The following is a 21,758-nucleotide window of genomic DNA, read 5'->3' as shown; positions in this document are numbered from 1 at the left end:
CTCCATAAACCACGCCCTCCTCCACAAAAAGCCACGCCCCCTCCGTTAACCCCTTCCCTCCCGTACCCCAAGAAGCGGGCAGCGCACACGCGGGTTGGTGCAGCCAGCGCCAGCTTTAATACAGCCCCGCGCCGCGTCCCGGTCCTTGGCGGCAGCAGCAGCAGGAGGAGGAGGAGGAGGAGGATGAGGAGCGCCTCGCAGCGTCCCGGCGGCGCTCACAGCCCCTGCCCCGCGGGGCTCAGCATGTCGTGCAGCACCAGGTGCAGCAGGTGGTTCTGCTCGGCGCTCAGCAGCGGCCACAGCTCGGCCTGCAGCGCCTGCAGCGCCGCCGCGTCCTTCTCCTGGCAGGCCAGCACGGCGGACTGCAGCAGCAGGAACAGCTCCGCCGGCAGGTAGCTCGCCGCCGCCGGCAGCCCGCCGCCCCCCGCGCCGCCCTCCGGCGCCTCCCAGCAGTACTGCTCCAGCGTGCGGGCGTGCTCGGGGGGCAGCTTGCCGGGCGGCGGCTGCAGGAGCAGCAGCAGCAGCACCCGCGACACCTCGCAGCGCACCAGCGCGTCCAGGAAGGCGCCGCCGGGCGCCGCCCCCCCGGGCCCGACCCCGGCCCCGGCCAGCGCCTGCGCCCGCGTCAGCGCCGCCAGGGCCCCGGCGTAGTCGCGGCCCAGCAGCAGGCAGGAGGCGCGCTCGGCCAGGCAGCGGAGCGCCTCGAGCGGCAGCCGCGCCGCCGCCAGCAGCTCGGCGGCCCGCTGGAAGTGCGCGGCGGCGCGGGCCGGCCGGCCGGTGTCGCGCAGCGCCGCCGCCAGCTCCAGGCACAGCCCGGCCGCCAGCGCCGGCTGCCCGCGCTCCAGGTGCAGGCGGGCGGCGAAGGCCCCGCAGCTCTGCGCCGCCGCCAGGTGCTCGCCGAAGCCGCCGCGCAGCGCCAGGCGCTGCCGCAGGTCCCGCTCCTGCCGCAGGAACAGCCGCGCCGCCTCGCCCAGCGCCGCCGCCTCGGCGGGGCCGTGGAACAGGCTCTGCGCGCAGCGCGCCACCGCCAGCTGGCACCAGGCCGCGTAGGGCAGGCTCTCCTGGGCGCGCAGCTCCCGCGCCAGCGCCGCGAACTGCTCCGCCGCCTCCGCCACGTTCGGCTTCCGCAGGAACCGCCGCCGCAGCTTGGCCGACACCAGCCGGTACCGCGACAAGAAGTCCCCGTCCCCGCTGCCACCACCGCCGCCGCCGCCGGGGCCCGGCCCGGGCCCGGAGCCGCCCGCCCCGCCGGGCCCGGAGCCGCCCGCCGCTGCCGCCAGCATCGCGTGCCGCCCGGAAGTGACGCGCCCGCGCCGCGCCGCGCCCCCGGGGCTGCCGCGCGGCCGGCCAATCGGCGCCCGCTCCTGGGACAGGGGGGCGTGGCCTCTAGCGAAGGGGCGTGGTCTCATAAGCGAGAGGGCGTGGTCTGTGTGCGAGTGGGCGTGGTCTCTGCAGAATAAGGCGCGGCGTGGGCGAGGCCAATCACACCCATCGTGATGCCCCCGCCCCTTTGTGGGCGTGTCCCTCCTGAGGCCCCGCCCCCGTAGTCCCCCGGCCCCGACGGGGCGCACAGCCCGGCCCCGCTGCCCGGGGGCACCCGGCGGGACCCCATGGCCGGGGACCCCCGGGGCTCCTCGCTGCGGCTCTCCCGGGCCCCAGGGCGGCCCCTCAGCCCCTGCTGCCCTCGAGGAGAGCCCCGCGGGGCCCTCCGCGCCCTCCTGCTGCCTCCCCAGCCCTGGACGTGGCGTCACGGAGGTGCGATGGCAGCAGGCGCTCGGTGTTCTGCTGTCCCCCATGAGCACGGGGCAGCCGCACGGTGCCGTGACACGAGTCCCGAAGGCACCCTGGTAATGGTCCCGTCCCGAGGGCAGCGCAGGTGTCATTGCCTGAAAGTGCAGTGAGAGCTCGGCGTCCCGTACCGCGGGGCAGAGCGCAGCGCGTGCAACAAACACCCCGGGGTTCTAAGAAACCACCCGCTCTGACCCCGCTCTCTCAGCTCACCCGGCGGACCGCAAAGCTAGCGAGTGAAACCGAAATGCGATGGATACTGTAACTCATCCCTCTGCCACGCTGCAGAATGAGTCGAAAATTCCCCGAGGTGACGACGCTGTGACATAACAACCAGCGGCCTCCCCTGCAGGCCACCAAACCACAAGGCTGCCAGCACCTTGCTGTGCTCTGAAGGTGCACGCCCTGCCTCCTGCACCCATAACCGTGCAGGGGCCGTGGCGACCCCTCCCTCAGCACTGCAAACCCCTTTTCTCTTCCCCGTCCCAGCAGCCCCCTCCGCCCTGCCAGCCTCCTTCCCCTCTTGCTGCAGCTCGAACCTGGCCGCATCTCCCAGCCCCACGAGATGAGCGGGGTTGTTTAAATGCCCGGTCACTCCACAGGGCTGGTCAGGAATGGAGGATGTGCTTCCTGCCTGCGTGAGTGCTGTGACCTGCAGGTATGCCTTGCAGTGACTGACAGCAGCGAGCTGATACCGTCGAAATGCCCTTTCAGATCCCCGGGCTCTCTGGTTTACAGTCATTTCTCCACTCGCTGGCTGGCAGGTTGGGTTGGCTCCGTCTTGCGTAATTACTCAGCAAGGGCTGGAGGTGAGACTGATGCAGCACAAGGCACCAAGGTGGGGAAACCTGGGGCTCAGCAGCCTCTGATTTCTACTTTCCGGGCTCTGGGATTCCCACGGCTGGAACCAGCTGCCCTCCTAACACATGTCCTGCTCCTGCCCGGGGCAACCACATTTCTTTCACCCCGTTGGGAAGGGATGATGCTGCAGCCAAGTGTCCGAGGAGCACAGCTGAGGGGTTTGGAGCCAAGCCCCACACACAAGCTGGTAAATCACACTGGATTTCATTCCTGTTTCCCAGAATTTGGGGTGCTGAGAAGCAAATTGATGCTGGGCTGGGGGATGGCATCGCTGCAGGAGGGTGGCTTGCCCTGGCAGTGCCTGCCCACAGGCTTCCCACACATGTCCCTTCCCAAGACGTGCACGTGTGACTCCCGTATGGTGGCTTCGGCTGCTGCTGAGGGGTCTGAACGTCAGGGGATCCCTCGTGGTGGGCCTGTGGGAGCCCCGCACGGCTGACATTTGGCTGCCTGCAGCCTCAGGACTGAGTCATCCCTCAGGACCCGCTATGTGCATTGCCCTTTGAGGCTCACCCCGAAACATGAGTGGTAGATGAAGAGACCTTGAGAGCAGGTCCCACCAGGCAGGCACAGGGCTGAGGGGCACACGGAGCGGTGTGGTGGTGAGGGACAGAAATATTTGCAGAAAGACATGCTGCTGGGGCCTGCCGTGGGGCTGGGAGCCGTGCACCGCTCACTGCCTTTGCTCTCTCGGCCCCAGCCGGACCCCGCTGCGGCGGCTGCTGAAAGCTCATGGGAGGATTTCTCCTTTCCACTGCCATCCCCAGCCCCCTCCTCCCCTGCCCACCATGGCTATTTGCATCTGCGTGGGTGAACCTCGCGCTGCTCGCCGAGCTAAATCCAGTGGGGTGGAAACTTTTGCAGAACGACCTGCTGCGGGCACGTGGCTGGTGCCGCAGCGGTGTCAGGGTGAGGGCTGAGGGACGAGCTGCCCAGACCCTCACCTCTCAGCCCCCATGGGCTCTCCCCACCACCCCAGCTGGGGTGGGAGACTTCACGCAGACAGCGCCGGGGTGGAAAACCGGAATCTGGAGGCATTTATTTCAGCATCTGCCCACAGATCCTGACTCTGCAGGGCTAGGAGGAGGGCTCGGGGCATCTCCCCTGCTCCTGCCTGTGTGGGTGGTGATGTGGTGCTGTGCCCACCTCCGCTGGCACACAGCATCCCTGCTGGTCCCGAGGGCAGTGGGTGCAGGTGCGCGGAGCCCTTTTGTGGGACATTTTCACCCCTCCAGCACCAGAAGCCCCTTTCTGTCTGTCTCTGGTGCACCAAGGTGTGCCGAAGAGCCTGCACCAGCAGGAGCCCCCCAAAACACTCCCCTCACCCCTTCAAGGGGGGAAAACCCCGCGTGGGAGGAGCAGGGAGAGCAGGGTGACGCTTGTCACGGGTGGGAGGTGTGTCACCAGCCAAGGGCTTATAGGAGCCCCAGCGAGAGCAGGAACCTCTGTCACAGCAGCTGTAGGAGCAGAGGAGCGCCAGGCAAGGTGAGTGGCTGCGGGTGGCTTCTCTTCTCGCTGTGAGGCACTGGAGAAGCTCTGCTGCAGCTGCGGGCGCGGGGGGCAGCAGGGCACTGAGGCAACCAGCCGTCAGGGTGTGGGAGAGCTGGGGCTGAGCGGGGAGGCTGCCGTGCGGCGAGCCAGGGACGACAAACGCGAGGCGCTCGAGCCGTGGTGGTTTTAAAGCGCTGCGAGTCGCAGGCAGCAAACCCAGAGAGCTCTGCTGCCTCCATCCAAACCTGTCAGCTGCTGGGGTTGTGTGGAGGGAGCAGAGAAGTGTGTTGCTTGTCACGTAGTGGCTGTCAAGTAGTGGCTTGTCAAGTAGTGGCTGTCCCTCAGCGTCATGGCAAGCGGGAAGGTGAGGATGACACCGGGACATGCACGAGCTCAAGCGCACATGAGGTGCTTCTGCGGTCAGTCCCAGCAAGGCAGGTGCTGGTAAAGGATGTCCAAGTGCCCAGCACTGGGTCTCTGCTCAGCACAAGCTCAGCAGGGCTCTGCTGACCTGTGGCTGGTGTGAGAGCAGCAGTTTGGGGCTGGTTTCCCAGCCTCGGAGGGGTGGTGGGGAGCTCTGACCGATCCCATTAGTGCCCCTTAGCAATGCCAAGATACCTGTGAGCATCGTGCTGGCTTGTGGCCTGAATTCATGTTGGCTGTACCCATTTTGTTGCTCGTGGGCAATCAGAGAGGTGCTTTTCCCCCCAGAGGACTGCCAGGTGTTGCTGTGGAGCCCAGCACGCTGCAGCCAAGCCCGGCCAGCAGCCTGTGAGCAGCCAGGACAGGAGCCACTTACTGGGGCAGGGGCTGGCTCTGCTTTCCCACCAGGGTTTAAGATCCCCTGTGGATATTTCCCTACAGGCTGGGGAGAAAGCAGTGCCCGCTCCTGGCCCAGAGCCAGTGATGGACCTGTGGAGGAACCTGCTTCTAGCTCCCCAGCCCATTTTCCCTTTGTGTGACAGCCTGGTCGTGGTTTTGGTGACCTGGGGCACCCAGGGACCGCAGGTGGCTGTAATACCTACACATCCTGATGCCTTGAGGCCTCCAGCTCGTGCCAATGCCCGTTCCAACTCCCGTGCGTGTTTCATTCCAGGCCCGTGCGCTCGTGATGGACTCCCTGAGCACTGTCCTGCCCACCAGCGAGGTCACCGAGCACAGGCTGGGCAACTCCTGCTCCCAGATCCGAGATGAGTTCCTCTCCGTCACGCTCCCCGTGATGTACTCGCTGATCTTCATCGTCGGGCTGCTCAGCAACACCCTCGCGCTCTGGGTGTTCTCGTGCGGCGCGCAGCGCAGGACCTCCATCACGGTGTACATGAGGAACCTGGCGCTCTCCGACCTCTTGCTCTCCCTCTGCCTGCCCTTCCGCATCGCCTTTCAGAACAAGAGCGAGCCCTGGATCTTCTGCAACGTGGTCGGGGCCTTCTTCTACCTCAACATGTACGTCAGCATCACCTTCCTCAGCCTGATCAGCCTGGACCGCTACCTGAAGATCATCCGGCCCCTCCAGAAATTCAAGATCCACACTGTGGCCTGCAGCACTGTGGCCTCTGGGTTGGTTTGGTTGGTGCACTTAGCCTTCATGATGCCTTTCTTTTTTGAGACCAGAGAAGAAGGGCCCTGTGACTATAAGTGCTTCCACTTCAGGAACAAAAGCACCACTGCAGCAGCCTTTAACATGACCGCAGTAGTGATTTTCTTTATCCTGCTGCTGCTCTTCCTCTACTTCTATGGCAAGATATTTGCCAAGCTCCACAGAGTCTCCTCGGTGAAGGCTCAGCAGCTGAACAAGAAGACCAGCATGAGAGCCATCACCAAAACCTTTGTAGTCCTGATCATCTTCATCGTATGCTTCACCCCCTACCACATCGTCCGCGTCCCTTACATCCTCGCGCAAGTCGAGGTCATTTATAGCCTGTCCTGGAAGCAGGGCCTCCACCTCGCTAACGAGCTCGTGCTCTGCATCTCAGCCCTCAACAGCTGCCTTGACCCAGTTGTCTTCTTTTTCTTGTCCAGCAGTTTCCGGAGGGCTGTGCTCTGCACCTTCCAGGGCAGGCTGAAGAGAGCTCTCATGAGGAACCAGGGCAAGCTGAACCACAGCCGGTCCGTGACAGAAATATAGGCTTTACTGCGGGGCCGAGGTCCTGGGCATGGGATTTTCTCATCACGGATTTGCTCTGGCTGCTGGTGTTTATGGGAAAAGGTTTGCTGGGAAGATGGAGAAAGAAACTGGAACCGCTTCATGTTTCTTCCCCTCACGCCAGCCGGGTTAGAGCATCATGGGGGAGGGAAGCAAAGAGGAAAGGATAACTGGGACCTTACTTTTTTCCTGCCCCAGCTCTGCTGGCATAGCTGAAGGACATTTCCTAGGAAGAATGAAGCTGGAAGAGCCAAAGGAGAGCCAGCGTTGGCCAAGGATCTCCAGCCAGCCCAGGGAAGGGCAGGGGCAGAGCCCTGGGCAGAGACAGGCTCCTTCAGTGGAGGGAGCGGAGGGAGGGGAACAGGAACCTGCTGCAAGTCTTGTTAATACACATCACCTCCACACCAGAGAGAGCAGAAAAGGGAAGGGGAGGGGAGACGATGCAGTGCAAAAGCATTAGGGAAAGGTGAGGGAGACACTCACCAGAGCATTATTTGTGCAGCGGGTGAATGTTTTGCTCCGCGACGGAGCCCAGCGGTGTGCAGCTTGTATGACAGGCATGCCAGGAAATGTGCAGACCCTGTAACCCCAAACCATGGCAACGATAACCGTTACTCTCTTCTTACCACAGTCTGTGTAACTCTGGCTCGGCCTCACCTCTCTAGAGATTCAGACAGGCAGCTCCAGGCTTTCTTAGCTCTGTTCCTTTGCCCATTTCGCCAGCATGTTCACAGAGGGCTGGCAGCCTCACCTGGCCATTGCACAGCACCTGCTTGGCACTTGGACCATGCCAGGGTCATTGCTACAGGAAGGGGTCCAACAGGCAGAGGGGATGCAGCACAGAAGTGCCTGTGCCTCGTCTGAGACCCATGAGCACCAAACGTGAGCTGCTGGCTCTGAGGTCCTCAGCTCAAGCACTGCTATTTTGCATTGGCTCTGAAAAAAGAACCTGCAAGGGATATGCAAGGTTTCCTGCTTTGATTAGTCTTCAGCATCCATTCCCTTCCTTCAGAAGAGATACTTCTCTGTATTTTTTCCCTTTTATGTGCTCTCACCTCGTTTGTTCACTTATTCTTAGGAGACTGAGGGCTTGGAGCAGCAGCCTGCTTCACTCACTCCTCAGGTAGAAAAGCCCAGGCCGTAAAGAGCCAGGAGGATTTTCATTCAGACTGTGAATTTCTTTAATTAACTGTGGAACTCAAATACTTGAATAATACTTGGGAGAATAAAATGTTTTCTTAAAGACTGAATACTCTGGTCTTTCTGGTCAAGGTGTGAGCAACCCCAAACCTCACGGTAGCTTTCTTGCTTTGTTGAAGGAGCACCCTAAGAACCAGAGGACACCCCTCGCTGTCCTCTTTTGTCGCTGCTACTGAGCACACTACGAGCAGGAGGAAAGGATATTTTTTTCTTTAGCAGAGGTGGGGGGAAATACAGAAAGCCAAGCTCTTCCTGTGGAAAGCTGCACATAAATGTCACAAAACTGTTTTCCTTTTCCGATCAGCACTGACAAGAGTCAAAGCAGAAATGCTGCGTGGTTCAGAAGCCTCAGCATCGAAAGGCCAGCATAAGTGTGTGCCACACAGCCTGCAGGAAGGCCCCCCCCAGTTTCCTGCAGGCAGTTTCCCCCGATGAAGCCCCATCCCTTGACGCCTCCCCGCGGGAGCAGCAGCACAGAGAGCAGAAACCCTCGCTGAGCACAACGCCAGCATCCCGTGGTGGGGGCAGAGGGCCGGGTGGGCTCAGCACAGGTTTCCCTCGGGGGGGAACGAGCTGGGTGAGGGTGCAGGAGGGAGATGGGGGCCCTGGGGTCCAGGAGGCAGGAGGAAGCGTGCGGGCTGACAGCGGAGCAGGCGGAAGCCTCCAGCCTGCACTACAGAAAGCCGCAGGGCTGGTGGTGGCTGCGCTCGCTTCTGAGAAGCAGGGGCCTGCTGCTGTATCCTGTTCCCCCCGCGCTGGAGGCAGGCGGGTGGGCTCGAGGCGGGCGGCTGCTGCTCACCCCCTGCCCTTTCGGGGGGCAGCATCCGGGCACGCTGCTCTGCCCCTGCGGGGATGCGGACAGAGGACACTGCCGCAGCCCTGACATGGTGTGTGCATCCCTCACGGGGCTGCTGGTTGAATTTGGGGCTTGAAACAGAGCTCGGGGCAGTTACGGGGGTGCACAGCCCCCCTGCGGCACCGACAGCGGGGAGCGGGGATCGAACCCGCGACCCTCCGGCACCGGGAGCGGGGATCGAACCCGCGGCCCCACGGCCCGGCCACGCCCACTCCGCGACCACACCCACTGTGACCACGCCCCCTCCGCCCGCTCCATGGCGCTGCCGCGGGGCATGGCGGGAGGGAGGGGGTGGCCGCCATGTCGGGGGGGGTGCCGCTGCCCGTCATGGCGCTGTGCTGTGTGCTGAGCCCCGTGTGTCGGCGCCTTGGGCTGGGCACGCAGCCTGCCCTCCCCGGCAACCTGCTGACGGGGAGGACAACAGTAACATGGAGAAAGGGAAATGCTGGAGAGGGCTGCAGCCTGCCGGGCTCCTCCTGGGGAGAGAGGTAGGGCTGCTCCCTTCGGTGCACAGTCATGAGAAGTAGCTGGGGGGGAGAAATCCCACTCAAAAATATCCCAGTAAGGAATAAAAGCAGCTTGCCCAGCTGTAGGGTGAGTTTTTCTGAGCTCAGTGAGCAAGAAGTTGTTGGGTGCTTACAATAGTTTGGGTTATATCCACCTCACCCTGTATTCTCTGATTTCCTTTAAAAAGCAGATTTGGCATGTTTTGGTCGTGCCTGCCTTGCTTTAGGTACAAGTACTGAGAAGCTCCAAGGCTTGTCCCTGAGCTGCCACTGGAGGGGCTGTAATTCCCTTTGTACTCACATAAACCGCATTTTACCGTGGTGAATTTAATCTGGCACAGCGTTAGATGTAACAGTGGCTGGAAACATGAGCAGATGATGCGGGATGGAGGCATCAAGTGATGAGAAAAGCATCTTGCCCTTCTAGGGGAAACCTGCAGGGAGATGAAGCTGATCCTGGCCCCGTCCTCTGAAAGGGGACTCAGAAAGGCACCAGGGTTACTCAGGGCACCCAGGCAGTGCTGCCCAGCCTCCTGCCCCAGGCTCAGTGTCCTGTGGTTGTGGTTCCTGGGTCCTTCCAGCAACGAGTGCCCTGCTCAGGGAGTTTGAGTGGTCACAGCCAGTTCTGGTGCAGAGCCTGTACCAGAACACTCCTGCCCATGTGCAGCAGGCACGCTGTGCCGTAAAGAACGTCTCGTAGCATGCAGACATGAGCCCGGTTGTTTCAGGAGGTGGATAGCTCCAGGCACTAGCGCTGTGTTGTGCTTTCCAGGTTAGCAGATGCAGTGACTCCACTGTGGAGACTTCCCTACCGGGAGCAGCTGCAGGTAGGATGTGCTCACGTGGACTTTCTCTGTTGTGTTGCCCCAGCTGTCCCTTCCACCCCCGTGAGCAAATACCCATATTTGCTCACGTAAGTAAGGTGATCCATCCCTTACTGCTACAGCCTGTTCTGACCCTATTTACCGCTGCTTTCCTTCTGGAGTTATTCTGAAGGACAAAAGGTGCTCCATGGTTCTCTCTGGGTGGTGTACATGATAACGAGCAGCACAGGAGGGGTATACTCACACATCTGGATCCTGTCCAGTGCAGGACAGCTGGGTAACTGGGCCTTCAGGGCCTCTGATGGTTCCTTTGGACCAAGAGCTTCAGACCTGTGCTTGGTGACCACGGACGCAGCTCCTCCTCTTTCTTTCCATTGCTCCAAGCAACTGCAGTGTACAGCATGATGAGACAGGCAGAGTTCCTCTAGGGCTGTGTCTCATTACAGTATTCACTCCTGCCTCACGTTGGCTGGGTGATGAACTGCTGCCCACTGCTGTGTGGTCCTGTGAGAGCGTTCCTGGCTTAGGACTCCTCTGCAGGTCAAGTACGAAAGCCAGAGGAAGGTTTTACAGACACTGGCATCACGTCTGCAGGAGCTGGGTGTAGATGTGCAGAAACCTGGTGAACTCTGCTGTCCTCTCCGTCCCGTAGTCCCTTCAGTGAGTATCTTGTGGGAATCCCGTCAGCCCTGAACCCCCAGCAGTCCCTCACTTGGCTCCCAAAGGCTCTTGGTGGGGATTAGTTGGTTCTAGAGAATGTCCTCAGGGCAGGCTCTGTGGCCCTTGTTACTTTCTGCTTTTCTGACTGCCAGAGAGTGAAATAAACCAAGTGGTTAGGAACTCTTTCATGTCCTAGTCCTCCCTGATAAACCTTTCGTTGTTAGAGAACACTTTCTTCTTCCCAATGTAAAGTTTTGGGGTCTCATGCACACACTGGGTTAATGCGCTTTCCGCGCTTGTGTTTATCTTCCTGTGTTACCAGCAGAGCATCCAGACTGGGTTTTGGCTTTCCTCCATTACCTTTTTTCCTGTAATACAAGGCTTTATTTTTTCTTTTCTCCCTTAGCCTGTCATTAACGGCTACCGAAACAAATCTACTTTCTCTGTGAACCGAGGACCAGATGGAAACCCCAAAACTGTGGGATTGTACGTGGGAACTGGCAGAGGTCAGTGCAGGACAAGGAACTGGCTGGAGACCCGCTGCGGTGTGCTGGGTCCTGGGCAGTGCTCTGCTGAAACAGCTCCCACCTGAGCTGTGCAGCAAAGTGCATGAATCCCATGGGATGCCAGCAGTAACACCATTAAATCTGGAGCAGCAATTTTAAAGCCTCAGTTCATTAGCTTCTTAATAAATGCCGGTTTGTAATTTACTAAATACAGCAGTAAACAAAACAGCTCTGGTAGCAGCCCCTTGGAGATTTATCTGCTTTTTAATTTGCTGTTCCTGCAGTTTCAGCCAGCTCCAGAAGCCTGTGCTGACCAGGGAGAGAGTGGGTGTTTGTGCACTTCTACAGGCAGCAAAGCATTCTGACGGGTCCCACAGAATGTGGTTACTTGAATATCACAGGGGCTAGTGGGGCACTTAAATACCTTTTTTCTTTTTTTCTTTCTATTTTTTTTGCATGATGGGACAAGTCAGAGGAATGACTTTTCTATAGCTTATCACGTCAGATGCTACGCTCTTTTACTGTACCCTGAAATGAAACAATTAAATACCTGTCTCTCCAGCAAGAAATATTGTCTGTGTGAGAGCTGACCATGTGAAGAATGTACCCTCAAAACACAAGCAAGTAGCCCAGGTAAAAAAAAAAAAAAAAAAAAAAAGTCCTGTCTGTCTCTTGACGGGGAAATAGAAAGAGTGCCATAACTCTTACTTAGGAGAACATCATATTTATAGTTATGCTGGGTTTTTAAGGCCGTTTTGATGTTCTGAAGATTTTCAGGCCTGACTCTGGCTGATGGACTGGTATTTTTTAAGACTTAATGTTGGAACCTCAAAACTGTCCCCAAGGGTGAAGTTAATAGTTAAGTGCTAATTAATTCCTGCAAATCTAGTAAAACACACAAAAACCACAATGTTAAATGATCAAAATACCTTATTTTTCCAGAACTTGGAAGGAGCTCTTACTTGATATTTAAATGAAGTATGAAAAATAGTTGATGCTGGGGGAAATGTCGTCTGTTCGGTGTGCACAGCATCATGCTAAGATGAGGGCAGTTTTCCTTACTGTACTATGGGCTCCCTCTCCCCTCCTCACAGTGCTATGAGGAGTTCATCCGTCGCTCCCCCCTGGACTCCTGCATTCTCTTCCACGAAGGTGGACACTGGCGAGAGCTCGTGGTACGCACCACCAGCCACGGCCACACCATGGCTATCGTCACCTTCCACCCCCAGGAGCTGGGCCAGGTGAGTGTGAGGAGAACAGGCCCCTAGAACAAGCACCTTGGGGGTCTGGTCCTGTTAATTGCATGACTAGAGATGTCAGCAGAGTGCAGCCTTTTACACAGAAGATTTCAAAGCCTGAGGCCAGCAAACGCTGTCTCACTTCACCTACTGGTACACTTTTGGGGCTTGCTGGGGGTACTGCCTAGGGAAAAGTGCTTGATCAGATTACCCAAACACTCCACTTTTCCTTTCTCTCTCTTAACAGGAGGCTCTGGCTACTCAGAAAGCATTGCTCAAGGAGTTCTTCGCTTCTGGACCTGGAGCAGGATGTGCCTTGACTTCACTTTACTTCCAAGAGAGGTATATGTGCTGACACTTGTAAAAATTGCACTGTGATGTGGAGGAAAGGCCATGGGGAAGACTGAAAACAAAGCTTTTCCCTTTTTCTCACCCCTCTCTGATGAAACTCGAGTTGCTTCAAGAGAATGGCAGATGTTTGGATGTCTCTTCCAGACATGATTTTAAGGTAGTCACACCTTGTGTTTATCGTGAAGCTTCTGAAATACTTTAATACAGTATGGTTCTGCCTCATGGGAGTTTAGAGCCTGGGAAACTATAGGAAAAAACTAAAGTGACTTTCGCAAAACAGTAAATCATGTTAGCAGCAAAAGCAGGAATATATTCTAGGGCTACTGCCTTATATGAAGTCATTTTAATCCTATTATTTTAGGTTGTGCAAGTTAAATATTCATTACAAAGAATCAAAATTCTTTCCATGGGCTTACCATGCTCATTTGAAATAAAAGCAAACAAACACACCAGGAATGGCAATGGCAGTCAGCTACCTCTTTGCAAACACTGCCTCCTAACAAGGTCTTTGTTTTATATGTTCTTTAGCACCATGACGCGCTGTTCCCATGAGCAGTCACCCTTCCAGCTCCTTTATGGAGAGCCACACATCTTTGAAGATTTGCTCGGCCTGAAATTTCGCATCTCTCCAGATGCCTTTTTCCAAGTGAACACGAGTGGAGCAGAAACTCTGTACCGGGCAGTTGGGGAGCTGAGCCAGGCTGATGGAGACACCGTCCTCCTTGATGTCTGCTGCGGGACAGGTGAGCAGTGGCCATGCAAACCAGGCTCTGACAGGGCTGGCATTTTGCATGTTGAAAACTATCCCTGCTATATAAATGCTTCGCTTTATGCATGGAAATACAGATTGGTTTTGTATCCTGGATTTTCAGGCACAATTGGTCTCTCTCTGGCTCGCCACGTGTCCAAGGTTATTGGTATCGAGATAGTGGAGAAGGCAATAGAGGATGCCAGGTGGAATGCTGCGTTTAACGGTGAGTTCAAACTCACTGTTGCAGAAGGTTTCAAACTAACTGCTGAAAAACCTGAAGCAAAAGCAATGGGAGGGTTCCGAACGACCCTGTCCACTCAGCAAAGAGTAGTACATCTTGTTAGAACTAATGTCTGAGACTGTTCTTAGTTCACGTGTTTGCTTTTTGCTTCACAGGAATTTCCAACTGTGAGTTTCACAGTGGAAAGGCAGAGGCTGTGTTACCACAACTGCTGTCCTCTTGGGAAGACACCCGACCCCTTGTTGCTGTGGTGAATCCATCCCGAGCTGGGATTCGTAAGAATACGCCATTTATTTTAATCTTGAAAAGAGAATTTTGAACAAGTTTTGTGGGAACTGTTATGCTGGCTCCAAGCCCTCTGCTTGGTTTGTCTCTAGTTGCTCACGTTTTTGCTGACAGCAGGCAGAACCAGCAGTCTCAGAAGGGGTAAGAAATCCCGCAGTCAGCAAACTTGGCCTCAGTGCTGCACCGCACCAGGCTCCCTGTGCACTTGGGGAGAGTCTGGCCTTGCATAAGGCACAAAGGCCAGCTGCCCTGCTCGTTGTATGTGCTGTGCTACAGCCCTCTGCCCACATCAGTGGCCTCTGCAGGGCTTGCACCAGCGTGTACTGGGAAGTCCCGAACTGGACATAGTGACCAGATGCTGTCTCACGTGTGTGGAAGGTTTTTCATGCCTCTGCCTGACTGAGTGACGATTGTTCCTCTGTTTCTCAGCAGAATTAAGGATGAGAGAGAACTTTTCCCACTGTTCTACCCTGCCAGAATCAGCTGAGGCATTAGCAGTGTGGTTCACATCCCCAGTCTACTAAGACCTTGTGTCTGAGACAGGACATGGCAAAATGCATAGATTCTCTTTTTCCCTGCAGTTCAGTGCAATTCGGTGATGCTTGCTCAGCAGGAGAATTCGCTGAGGTGTAGATTGTTGGGAAAACGTGATGTCTGCTGTTGCAGATTACAGGGTTGTGCGAGCCATCCGAAACTGCAAGGCCATCCGAAGGCTGCTCTACATCTCCTGCAAGCCAGAGGGCGAAGCCATGAGGAATTTTCTTGAGTGAGCACCTTCCTCTCTTCCTTTCCACTGACATTGGTGACAGACACTATTGTGTGCCCTGAGGACAAGGACAAATAACTGGCCTTAGCTCAGGAAAGTTTTTGTTGTGACTGAATTTTACTGGGTTACTTCTGCAGGTGGGATCCAGGTCTAATCAGTGCATGATCAGAGGTGGTTCATGCTTCTGTTCTACCTTGGGTATACCTGCAGGCTGCGCTCATTGGTTTGAGACAGCGGGTATTCCTTCGGCTTTACAAGCCAGCAGGATGCTGTTGTGCATCATTAAGGGGTAGAAAATAATGCTGTTACAACACATCTGCATTGTGCACAACCCCTCCCCAACAAAACAGTGTCAGGGTGTGGGATACCGAGTCCCCTGGGTTCACTGCTGGAAGGTGGGCCCCTAGCCAGCAAGCAAAGTCTGGTATTGGGATTAGCAGTCACCTGCTTAACTAGGTGTTAACTACCTAGTTAAGAGCTTATCTGGGCAGGCCCACTTGGAGATGGTAACAGGTAACCGATGAGGGCAGATGCAAAACTGAGGATTATTTCCTAATGGTATTAAGTGTCTTTTTAGCCTGGATGGCTTGTGAGAATCAAAGCCTTAAGCCTGCCCACCGAGCCTTCAGCTTGCCCACAGTGTTTCCAGGGCTGGCTTGTGATTCTGTATAGATGGTTCTAGATCTCAGTCAGTGTCATCTGCAGATGGATGTTAGCCAAACAAAAGATACCTCCTTAATGCATCCTCTGTGCTGTTGTGCTGATGATGACAGTGGGAAGGCTTCTGCTGCTGGTCTACAGGATGCCCTTCAAACACAACTGCTTTCTACAGGCTGTGCTGTCCCCCTGACCCAGGGAAGAAGCTGGTCGGAGAGCCGTTTGCCCCTGTGTTGGCCATACCTTTTGACCTGTTTCCTCATACTGTTCATTGTGAGCTGGTGCTGCTGTTCTCCCGCTGACAAGGAGGCAGGTATGCAAGCTCAGAGAGCTTGGAAAGCAACCTCCTAATGTCCTTAAGGCTGGAGTGGATGTACTTATGTTTTTAGTTTATTTTTATACAACTTTCAAGAAATAAATTATTTTCTTCTTGCTCTTGAGTTGCCTAACTTTTCTGTTCTGTATGGAAGCACTCAGATATCTGGGGTGAAAAGGTTGTCTGTAGCATTTCATCAGCCTTCCCTCCCCTTTAAACCGTTCTGGGATGCTGATTAAATCTTCACGCTTTGCTGGGAGAATGTTGACTGTGGTGAGGATGGGGGGATATTTCCTGTATGAACTTCAGTAGTAATACTGAATCCCTGTCAGTCACATAGATAAGTTAGATAGATTTCTATAAAATGAAATGGGGAAAAAAAAAGAACAGATTTCAGTGTCTCTTCTTCCATAGCCACTTTCCTTGTCCCTGCTAATGCTTGCTGATACTAAAATATAAATGGCCCTGTAGAAAAGTCAGCAATAAGAAGTTTTCTCATTAGGTTGCTCTGTGATAGCTAAATAAATAAATAAGGTATATTTTTTATGTCATGCTATTCTCATTGGCTGGCAAGCTATAAACCTCAGTGCTGCATGAAATTCTCTCCAGGTCTGCAAAAAATGAAGCTGCTGCAAGCTGGAGGTAGGTCTTGGTCAGCAGAGTTCCTCATTTTGTGAACTCCAGAACTCCACCTTGCTTTAGGGGCTTTTTTTTTTTTTTTTTTAATTTTGTGTTCTGTTGAAGTTCCACTGAATAAAGGTGAATAAAGGGGCCAAACTCCTGAGGAAAGAGGAAGAGCTGCCTGTCCTGAAGTGCTCCAGCCCCAGGCATTTTTCACAGCCGCTTAATGCGGGTGCTAAGAAGCCGTAAGCCTGGAACTACGCCAGCCACCACCAGTCAGTTTTTAGCCCCTGGGGGCTTAAAATACATGGGGCTGGGGTGTGGGGGGCTTCTTGCAGCAGCCGGGGTGCAGAGGTGAGGGGGAGATCCCTGGGGGGCACAGGGAGCCTCACCCTTCCCCTTCTACTGCCTGAGGCTTTGCACGCCGATTGCCTGAGTGACGGGGGGGTGCACTTTTCCAGCATGGTTTTGTCGGCTCACAGCTGGACGGATTTGTGTGATTCCAGCCCCGTTTTTACCCGAAACAGAGGACAGAGGAGGGGGGAAGAGGCGAGGGCTCTGCAGCAGGGGCTGAGGCCGGGCGGGCGCTAGGACCCGGCGGCGCTGGGCGGAGGAGGCCGCGTCCTCCCGGCTGTCAGCGGCGCTGCCTCCGCAGCCTTCATCCCCCTCCTCCTCCTCCTCCTCCTCCTCGCCCTCCATGGTCACCCGCTGCCTCCCTCCCGGGCCGGCAGCCGGAGCCAGGAGGCCTCGCTGAGGGGGCGGCTCGATGGCGTCGCCGCGCACCATCACCATCGTCGCCCTCTCGGTGGCCCTGGGGCTCTTCTTCGTCTTCATGGGGACCATCAAGCTCACCCCGCGCCTCAGCAGGGACGCCTACAACGAGATGGTGAGGCCGGAGGAGGGGAGAAGCCTCCAGCCGCGGGGGTCGGGGCCGTGAGGGGCGCGGAGGGGGATGGAGCCCTCATGGAGGTGCCCGGCACCCCCTCGCTCCCTCAGCGATGCCGTGTCTTGTCCCCCCCTTGGTGATTCTCCTGCCCCCTCCATTCGTGTTGGGTATTTGTGGTGAGGGTTCTCGGGCCCGTCAGGGATGGGGATGGAAGTTTCCAGCACATTCTGCCCTCTCCCGCCGCTGCACCTGCCCACCTGCTGTGCCTTGCCGGCAAATGGCATCTGGGTGACAACGGGGGGCTGGCAGGAGAACCGCAAAATGGTCCGGGTGTGAGAGGTGAGGGGACAAAACGTCCAGAAAACAGAGCTCCCGAGCTACGTCAGCTAAAGGAAAAAAGCGCTGAGGCTTGAGGAGCATTGCAGAATCCTCTGTGTAGCGCTTTGCATCTCCGTGCTCCCTGTCTGCTTTGCCAAGAATCAGGCCAAGAGGTAGGGGCAATTTCCATCTTTTATGGAAAAAAAGCAGAGGCACAGCAACATCATTCCCAATACCTGATGTTGTACCGCAGCCACGGCTCGTTAGGTTATGTTTTCACTGTGCTGCACACCAGGGTAGGCTGTAGCATAATGGAGACAGTGAGAGAAAGCTTGATCTCGCCAATCGCTAAGTGTTATCTTATCTCGCCCCAAGCAAACAGAGCACCTCTGTTATCTACCCACAACGCCAAACTTGCAGGGATTTTTTTCATTCAGCAAAAAAAGCATGCACGCTACTTTGTGTATTAAAACACTTGGAATACCAGAGTGCTCTAGGGCACACTACTAGTTACGTTTCATTATAAAGCTGTGTCCTACACGTTTGGTTAAAAACCACTGCTTTGAGGAGAGCTTTTATTCACTGGAGGTCTAAAGTGCATCCTTAGAATGCACATACTTGGTATAAACATGTCATGGGATTTTCAGTAGCAAAAATGACTCTTTGACTACCTGTGAGGTGTCATCAGCTTTTCTTAGAAGAAGGAGAAAAATTTACAGGGAAGTGGGAAAGTTCCGAGTGCCCATAACGCAAGTTTCCAGAATTACACGGGAAGTCAATCTGCAGTCTGATTAGTGCCTGTGAGAGCAGAACGACTCTGCGTGTGAGATTTGGTTTCCATTTCCCTCTCCTTGCTTAGGGAACACAAGGGCAAGAATACCTGCAGAGATAATATGCTCATGTGTAGATGGAAATAATTTCAGACGTTCCAATAACTAGGAGCTTTATTATAATATAAAAGAAAAAAGGCAACACTTGACTGAAAAAGGAAAGAAACCACCACCAAAAACCCCGAACCTACCTATACCTAATGCTCAAATGCAAGAACTTGATGTAAGGACAGGGTTTTCTTCCCTGAAACAAGGAGGCAGCTGTGTAAGGAGGCTGCCTTGTAACTTACACTGCTTCTAAATCCAGCATAAACCAGAGAGCAAGGATGTCAGATGTCTACTTGCTTTTTCTGAGGAAAGAAAGGATCATCAAGGTATATAAGGACAGGAGTAGGGTTGCTAAATCTCAGCTTTGATATATTGTCACTTGCTATGATTGTACTGCACATCAACCCCGGAGTATTCTAAATTGTTTTGAGATGGAAAGAGACTTCAGTTTCTGCCTTCCGTGCTTTGGCTTTGCAAGGACTAGGTGTGTTATTTAATTATAAAGGGCATGCTACTCTTAGAGAGGAACTTGTTTAAATTATTATTTATTATTATTATTATTATAACAATGTGGTTCTGCATTGTTAATTTTAGAGAGGAAAAGGTACGCTTGGCTTAGTCCTAGCTCAAAAGATGGGTGCTAGATTGCAGAATTGTCTTCCAGCTAGGAGATAATAGCTTGTAAAGGGGGAATTGCAGGTTGATGGTGTGTTAATATCCCTCCAAGAGCAGCTTTAGGAGTACAGATTGGGTGTCATGCCAGAGGGGTCTATGAGGATTGAAGCGATCTTCATAACATATTGCATGTTTATTGGTTTCAGTGACAGTAACGTTTGCCTTCTTACATTGTCATATTCTATGCTATTACTGCTTGATTTCAGAAACGAGCCTACAAAAGCTACGTGCGGGCCCTTCCCATGCTGAAGAAGATGGGAGTCAGCTCCATCCTTCTCCGCAAGAGCATCGGTGCCCTGGAAGTGGCGTGTGGCATTGTCATGACACTGGTGCCTGGTCGCCCCAAAGACGTGGCCAACTTTCTGCTGCTCCTCCTCGTGCTGGCCGTGCTCTTCTTCCACCAGCTAGTGGGGGATCCACTCAAGCGTTACGCCCACGCCCTGGTCTTTGGGATCCTGCTTACCTGTCGCCTGCTGATCGCCCGCCAGCCTGAGGAGCAGCCGCCAGAAAAGAGGATCCTGTCGGTAAATGGGGATGAGCAGCCACTCATCCATGAGGCGGCTCCTGAGAAAGGCAAAGTGAAGGTATCCTAGTTAGGTGTGTTTGAGGAATACGGACCCTCGAGGCAGCTCTCTCCAAAAGCACCCAGAAAATTTGGTGTTTTATTTTGTCGTTTTGTTTTTATTTAACTATTTATATTTTTTTGGCTGTCTAAATAAAGTTTCATGTGGGGTCTGAGAGACATGTGGTACGTCTACACTGTAGTCTTGCTTTTGCTGCTTCCCTGTAACATAGGAAAACACGAGCTAGCTTTAAACAGGACAGTTTGGAGGCAGATAGCACCTGGCTGGAATTAGCATTGGTCTCTTCAGTAGGAGCTGCAAAACCAGAGTGTGGGCAAAGACTTAGGCAGTTTGTCATGTTAGCTCGGCACTCTTGCAGCAGGGGGATTAGTCCCTGAGCATGAGACCCACATCTGAAAGGCAGTTTAACCCCAGCTGGATGCATTTCTGCTGTGTTGCAGCCTCTGCGACAGCTGCTGGGTAGAAAAGAACATCACCAGAGTGACCTTGTGCAGCCCACCTCCTAGAGCTACCCCAGCCACAAATGGAGGCTTTTTTTTTTTTTGCACAGTCAGGTGAAGAAAGGACCCTCCTGAGCATAATGCTACTTGTATTTGAAGGAGGGTTCCTTAGCTGTTGCTGCCTCTGTGACCGGTCTGTTTGGTGGACTGGTTATGCAGGGAAAACCTGTGATACACTACTTGCATCTTCCTGGGTTACACGTTTTGCAGAGGCTTTAAAACTGGGACAATGGCCTGCTAATGCTATTTTTTTTTTTCCATTTTGAAGCAATGGTATCTCTACCCCTCAGCAGAGGGTAAGGATCCCTGCTGAGGGGATGGGAAGCAGAACTGCCTGAAGAATTGTGTTTAGTCTGGTAATGAACCCCCATATTTCAAAATAGTTGTCTGCTGCTGGCAAAAAGCATCACACTACCTCTTTTCTTTCAAGGAAAAAAAAATCCTTTTTCACAACTGCTGCAAATTCATGGAATCACTGGTTATTGCTAATGAAGGTTTGAACCTGTCCAGGTACCTCATGGTGCATCTCGCATACAGCTTCAGTGAGCTGGGGGAAGTCCTCTCACAAGAGCCTGAATCCCTGTGTTATATCTGAAATCTTACGGAGTGTCATGAGAAGTGTGTTTTACCTCTGAGTTTTGTTTGTTTTTCTTGATGTTTGTCTGTTTTGAGTTTTTCCTCATTTTCTTAATTATTCATGAAAATAAACTTTTTGAAATTTGGAGAAAAATGTTGTGATAGAAACAAATTTCTTTTTTTTTTTTTTTTTCTATGCTCAAATACAGAAAAAGCCCAAAAGCAGGCGGAATCATGTTAGAGGAATTTCAGAGAAAGACAAGGTGATGTAGGATTGAAGCCATCTGAACAACATTGGGCCACACAGTGATAACTACAAGCATTTGAAAATTTTCACGAAACAGTCTCGGATGAATTTTTGCTTCAGTACAATGTGGTGATGAGATAAGATACTAAAACCTCAGTAAGATGTCAGTACTGTATCACTGCGAAAACTGATGATAGATGCTCACATGCGGTATATCCAGTTGATACTGTAGTTTTGCAGAGTCCTCACAAACTGTATCGTAGCAACCTTGTGGCCAGCTACCATTCCCACGTGCATCTTATCTCCAACTCCCTAAAATTTTGGAAACAAGCATTAGTCTTTTGTACTTCCTTTACCAGAAGTCGTATGGATGCCATAATAATAAAATAACCGTAGAATATTTGGTACAGCAAAGACCATCCCTGTAAGTACTCCAGCTGCAGACTGTAAGGGAATTCTGAAGAACATCCCCATGTCCACCTTTCTTTATTGCAGCAGTATGGATTACTGCCCACACCAGCAGCTACACATTGTGCATCCAAGAACTCTGTATTATATTATATTTATATATTATTATATATAGATACATAAGAATATCTGCATTGGGTTGACCTCCATCGCTGACCCCCAGCATTACCAAGCTATTTTTGGAACTCATCTTTACTTGCTGGAGGCGGTGAGGTGGCAGGAGCTAACTGAATCCTTCCGTAACACCACATTAGGCCAATATACACTTTATTTTTCATTTTTCCCCTGCGCTTTTCTCCCTTCTTTTCAGAGCTCTTTTTCTCCAAGCCCCCACTCTCCCTCCGGGGACCCTCCCGTGCCAGCCCCTCCCAGCCCGGAGGCGCGGGGCCGCCCTGAGGCGCCGGCCGCCATCGCCCCCCCCTCAGCCCCTTCCCTCCCTCCCCGCCCAGCGCCAACGGCCCGCGGCGCACGCAGCCCGGGCGGGGCCACTGCGCATGCTCAGAGCCGCCGGGCAGGGCCGGGGGCACCAGGCGGAGGGGAGGGCGCGCCGGCGGCGCGCATGCGC

The 21,758-nt window shown here is 54.3% G+C and overlaps 4 protein-coding genes across 4 annotated transcripts; 3 read left to right on the top strand and 1 right to left on the bottom strand.

The window, feature by feature from the left end:
- Positions 1 to 143: 143 nt before the first annotated feature.
- Positions 144 to 1,283, bottom strand: LOC116494513 (40-kDa huntingtin-associated protein-like). Its single transcript, XM_032196429.1, has one exon. It carries the CDS (start codon positions 1,281 to 1,283, stop codon positions 216 to 218), a length of 1,068 nt encoding a protein of 355 aa, XP_032052320.1. The 3' UTR covers positions 144 to 215.
- Positions 1,284 to 5,251: 3,968 nt separating this feature from the next.
- LOC116494512 (probable G-protein coupled receptor 34) lies at positions 5,252 to 6,265 on the top strand. Its single transcript, XM_032196428.1, has one exon. It carries the CDS (start codon positions 5,252 to 5,254, stop codon positions 6,263 to 6,265), a length of 1,014 nt encoding a protein of 337 aa, XP_032052319.1.
- A 2,374-nt stretch (positions 6,266 to 8,639) lies between these two features.
- TRMT2B (tRNA methyltransferase 2 homolog B) lies at positions 8,640 to 15,492 on the top strand. Its single transcript, XM_032196427.1, has 12 exons — positions 8,640 to 8,827; positions 9,618 to 9,672; positions 10,210 to 10,329; positions 10,736 to 10,835; positions 11,398 to 11,468; positions 11,930 to 12,076; positions 12,321 to 12,415; positions 12,953 to 13,167; positions 13,297 to 13,398; positions 13,572 to 13,691; positions 14,368 to 14,467; positions 15,300 to 15,492. The coding sequence occupies exons 1-12, from the start codon at positions 8,640 to 8,642 to the stop codon at positions 15,424 to 15,426; spliced, it is 1,440 nt and encodes a 479-aa protein (XP_032052318.1). The 3' UTR covers positions 15,427 to 15,492.
- A 982-nt stretch (positions 15,493 to 16,474) lies between these two features.
- Positions 16,475 to 19,560, top strand: TMEM35A (transmembrane protein 35A). The gene is made up of 2 exons (XM_032196486.1): positions 16,475 to 16,947; positions 19,025 to 19,560. The coding sequence occupies exons 1-2, from the start codon at positions 16,828 to 16,830 to the stop codon at positions 19,409 to 19,411; spliced, it is 507 nt and encodes a 168-aa protein (XP_032052377.1). The 5' UTR covers positions 16,475 to 16,827; the 3' UTR covers positions 19,412 to 19,560.
- Positions 19,561 to 21,758: the final 2,198 nt, after the last annotated feature.

The sequence above is a fragment of the Aythya fuligula genome, chromosome 13, assembly GCF_009819795.1.
Source record: "Aythya fuligula isolate bAytFul2 chromosome 13, bAytFul2.pri, whole genome shotgun sequence".
NCBI classification, from domain to species: Eukaryota; Metazoa; Chordata; class Aves; order Anseriformes; family Anatidae; genus Aythya; species Aythya fuligula.
The sequence above is the reverse complement of the archived record's forward strand: the minus strand, read 5'-3'. Positions and strand labels throughout refer to the sequence as shown.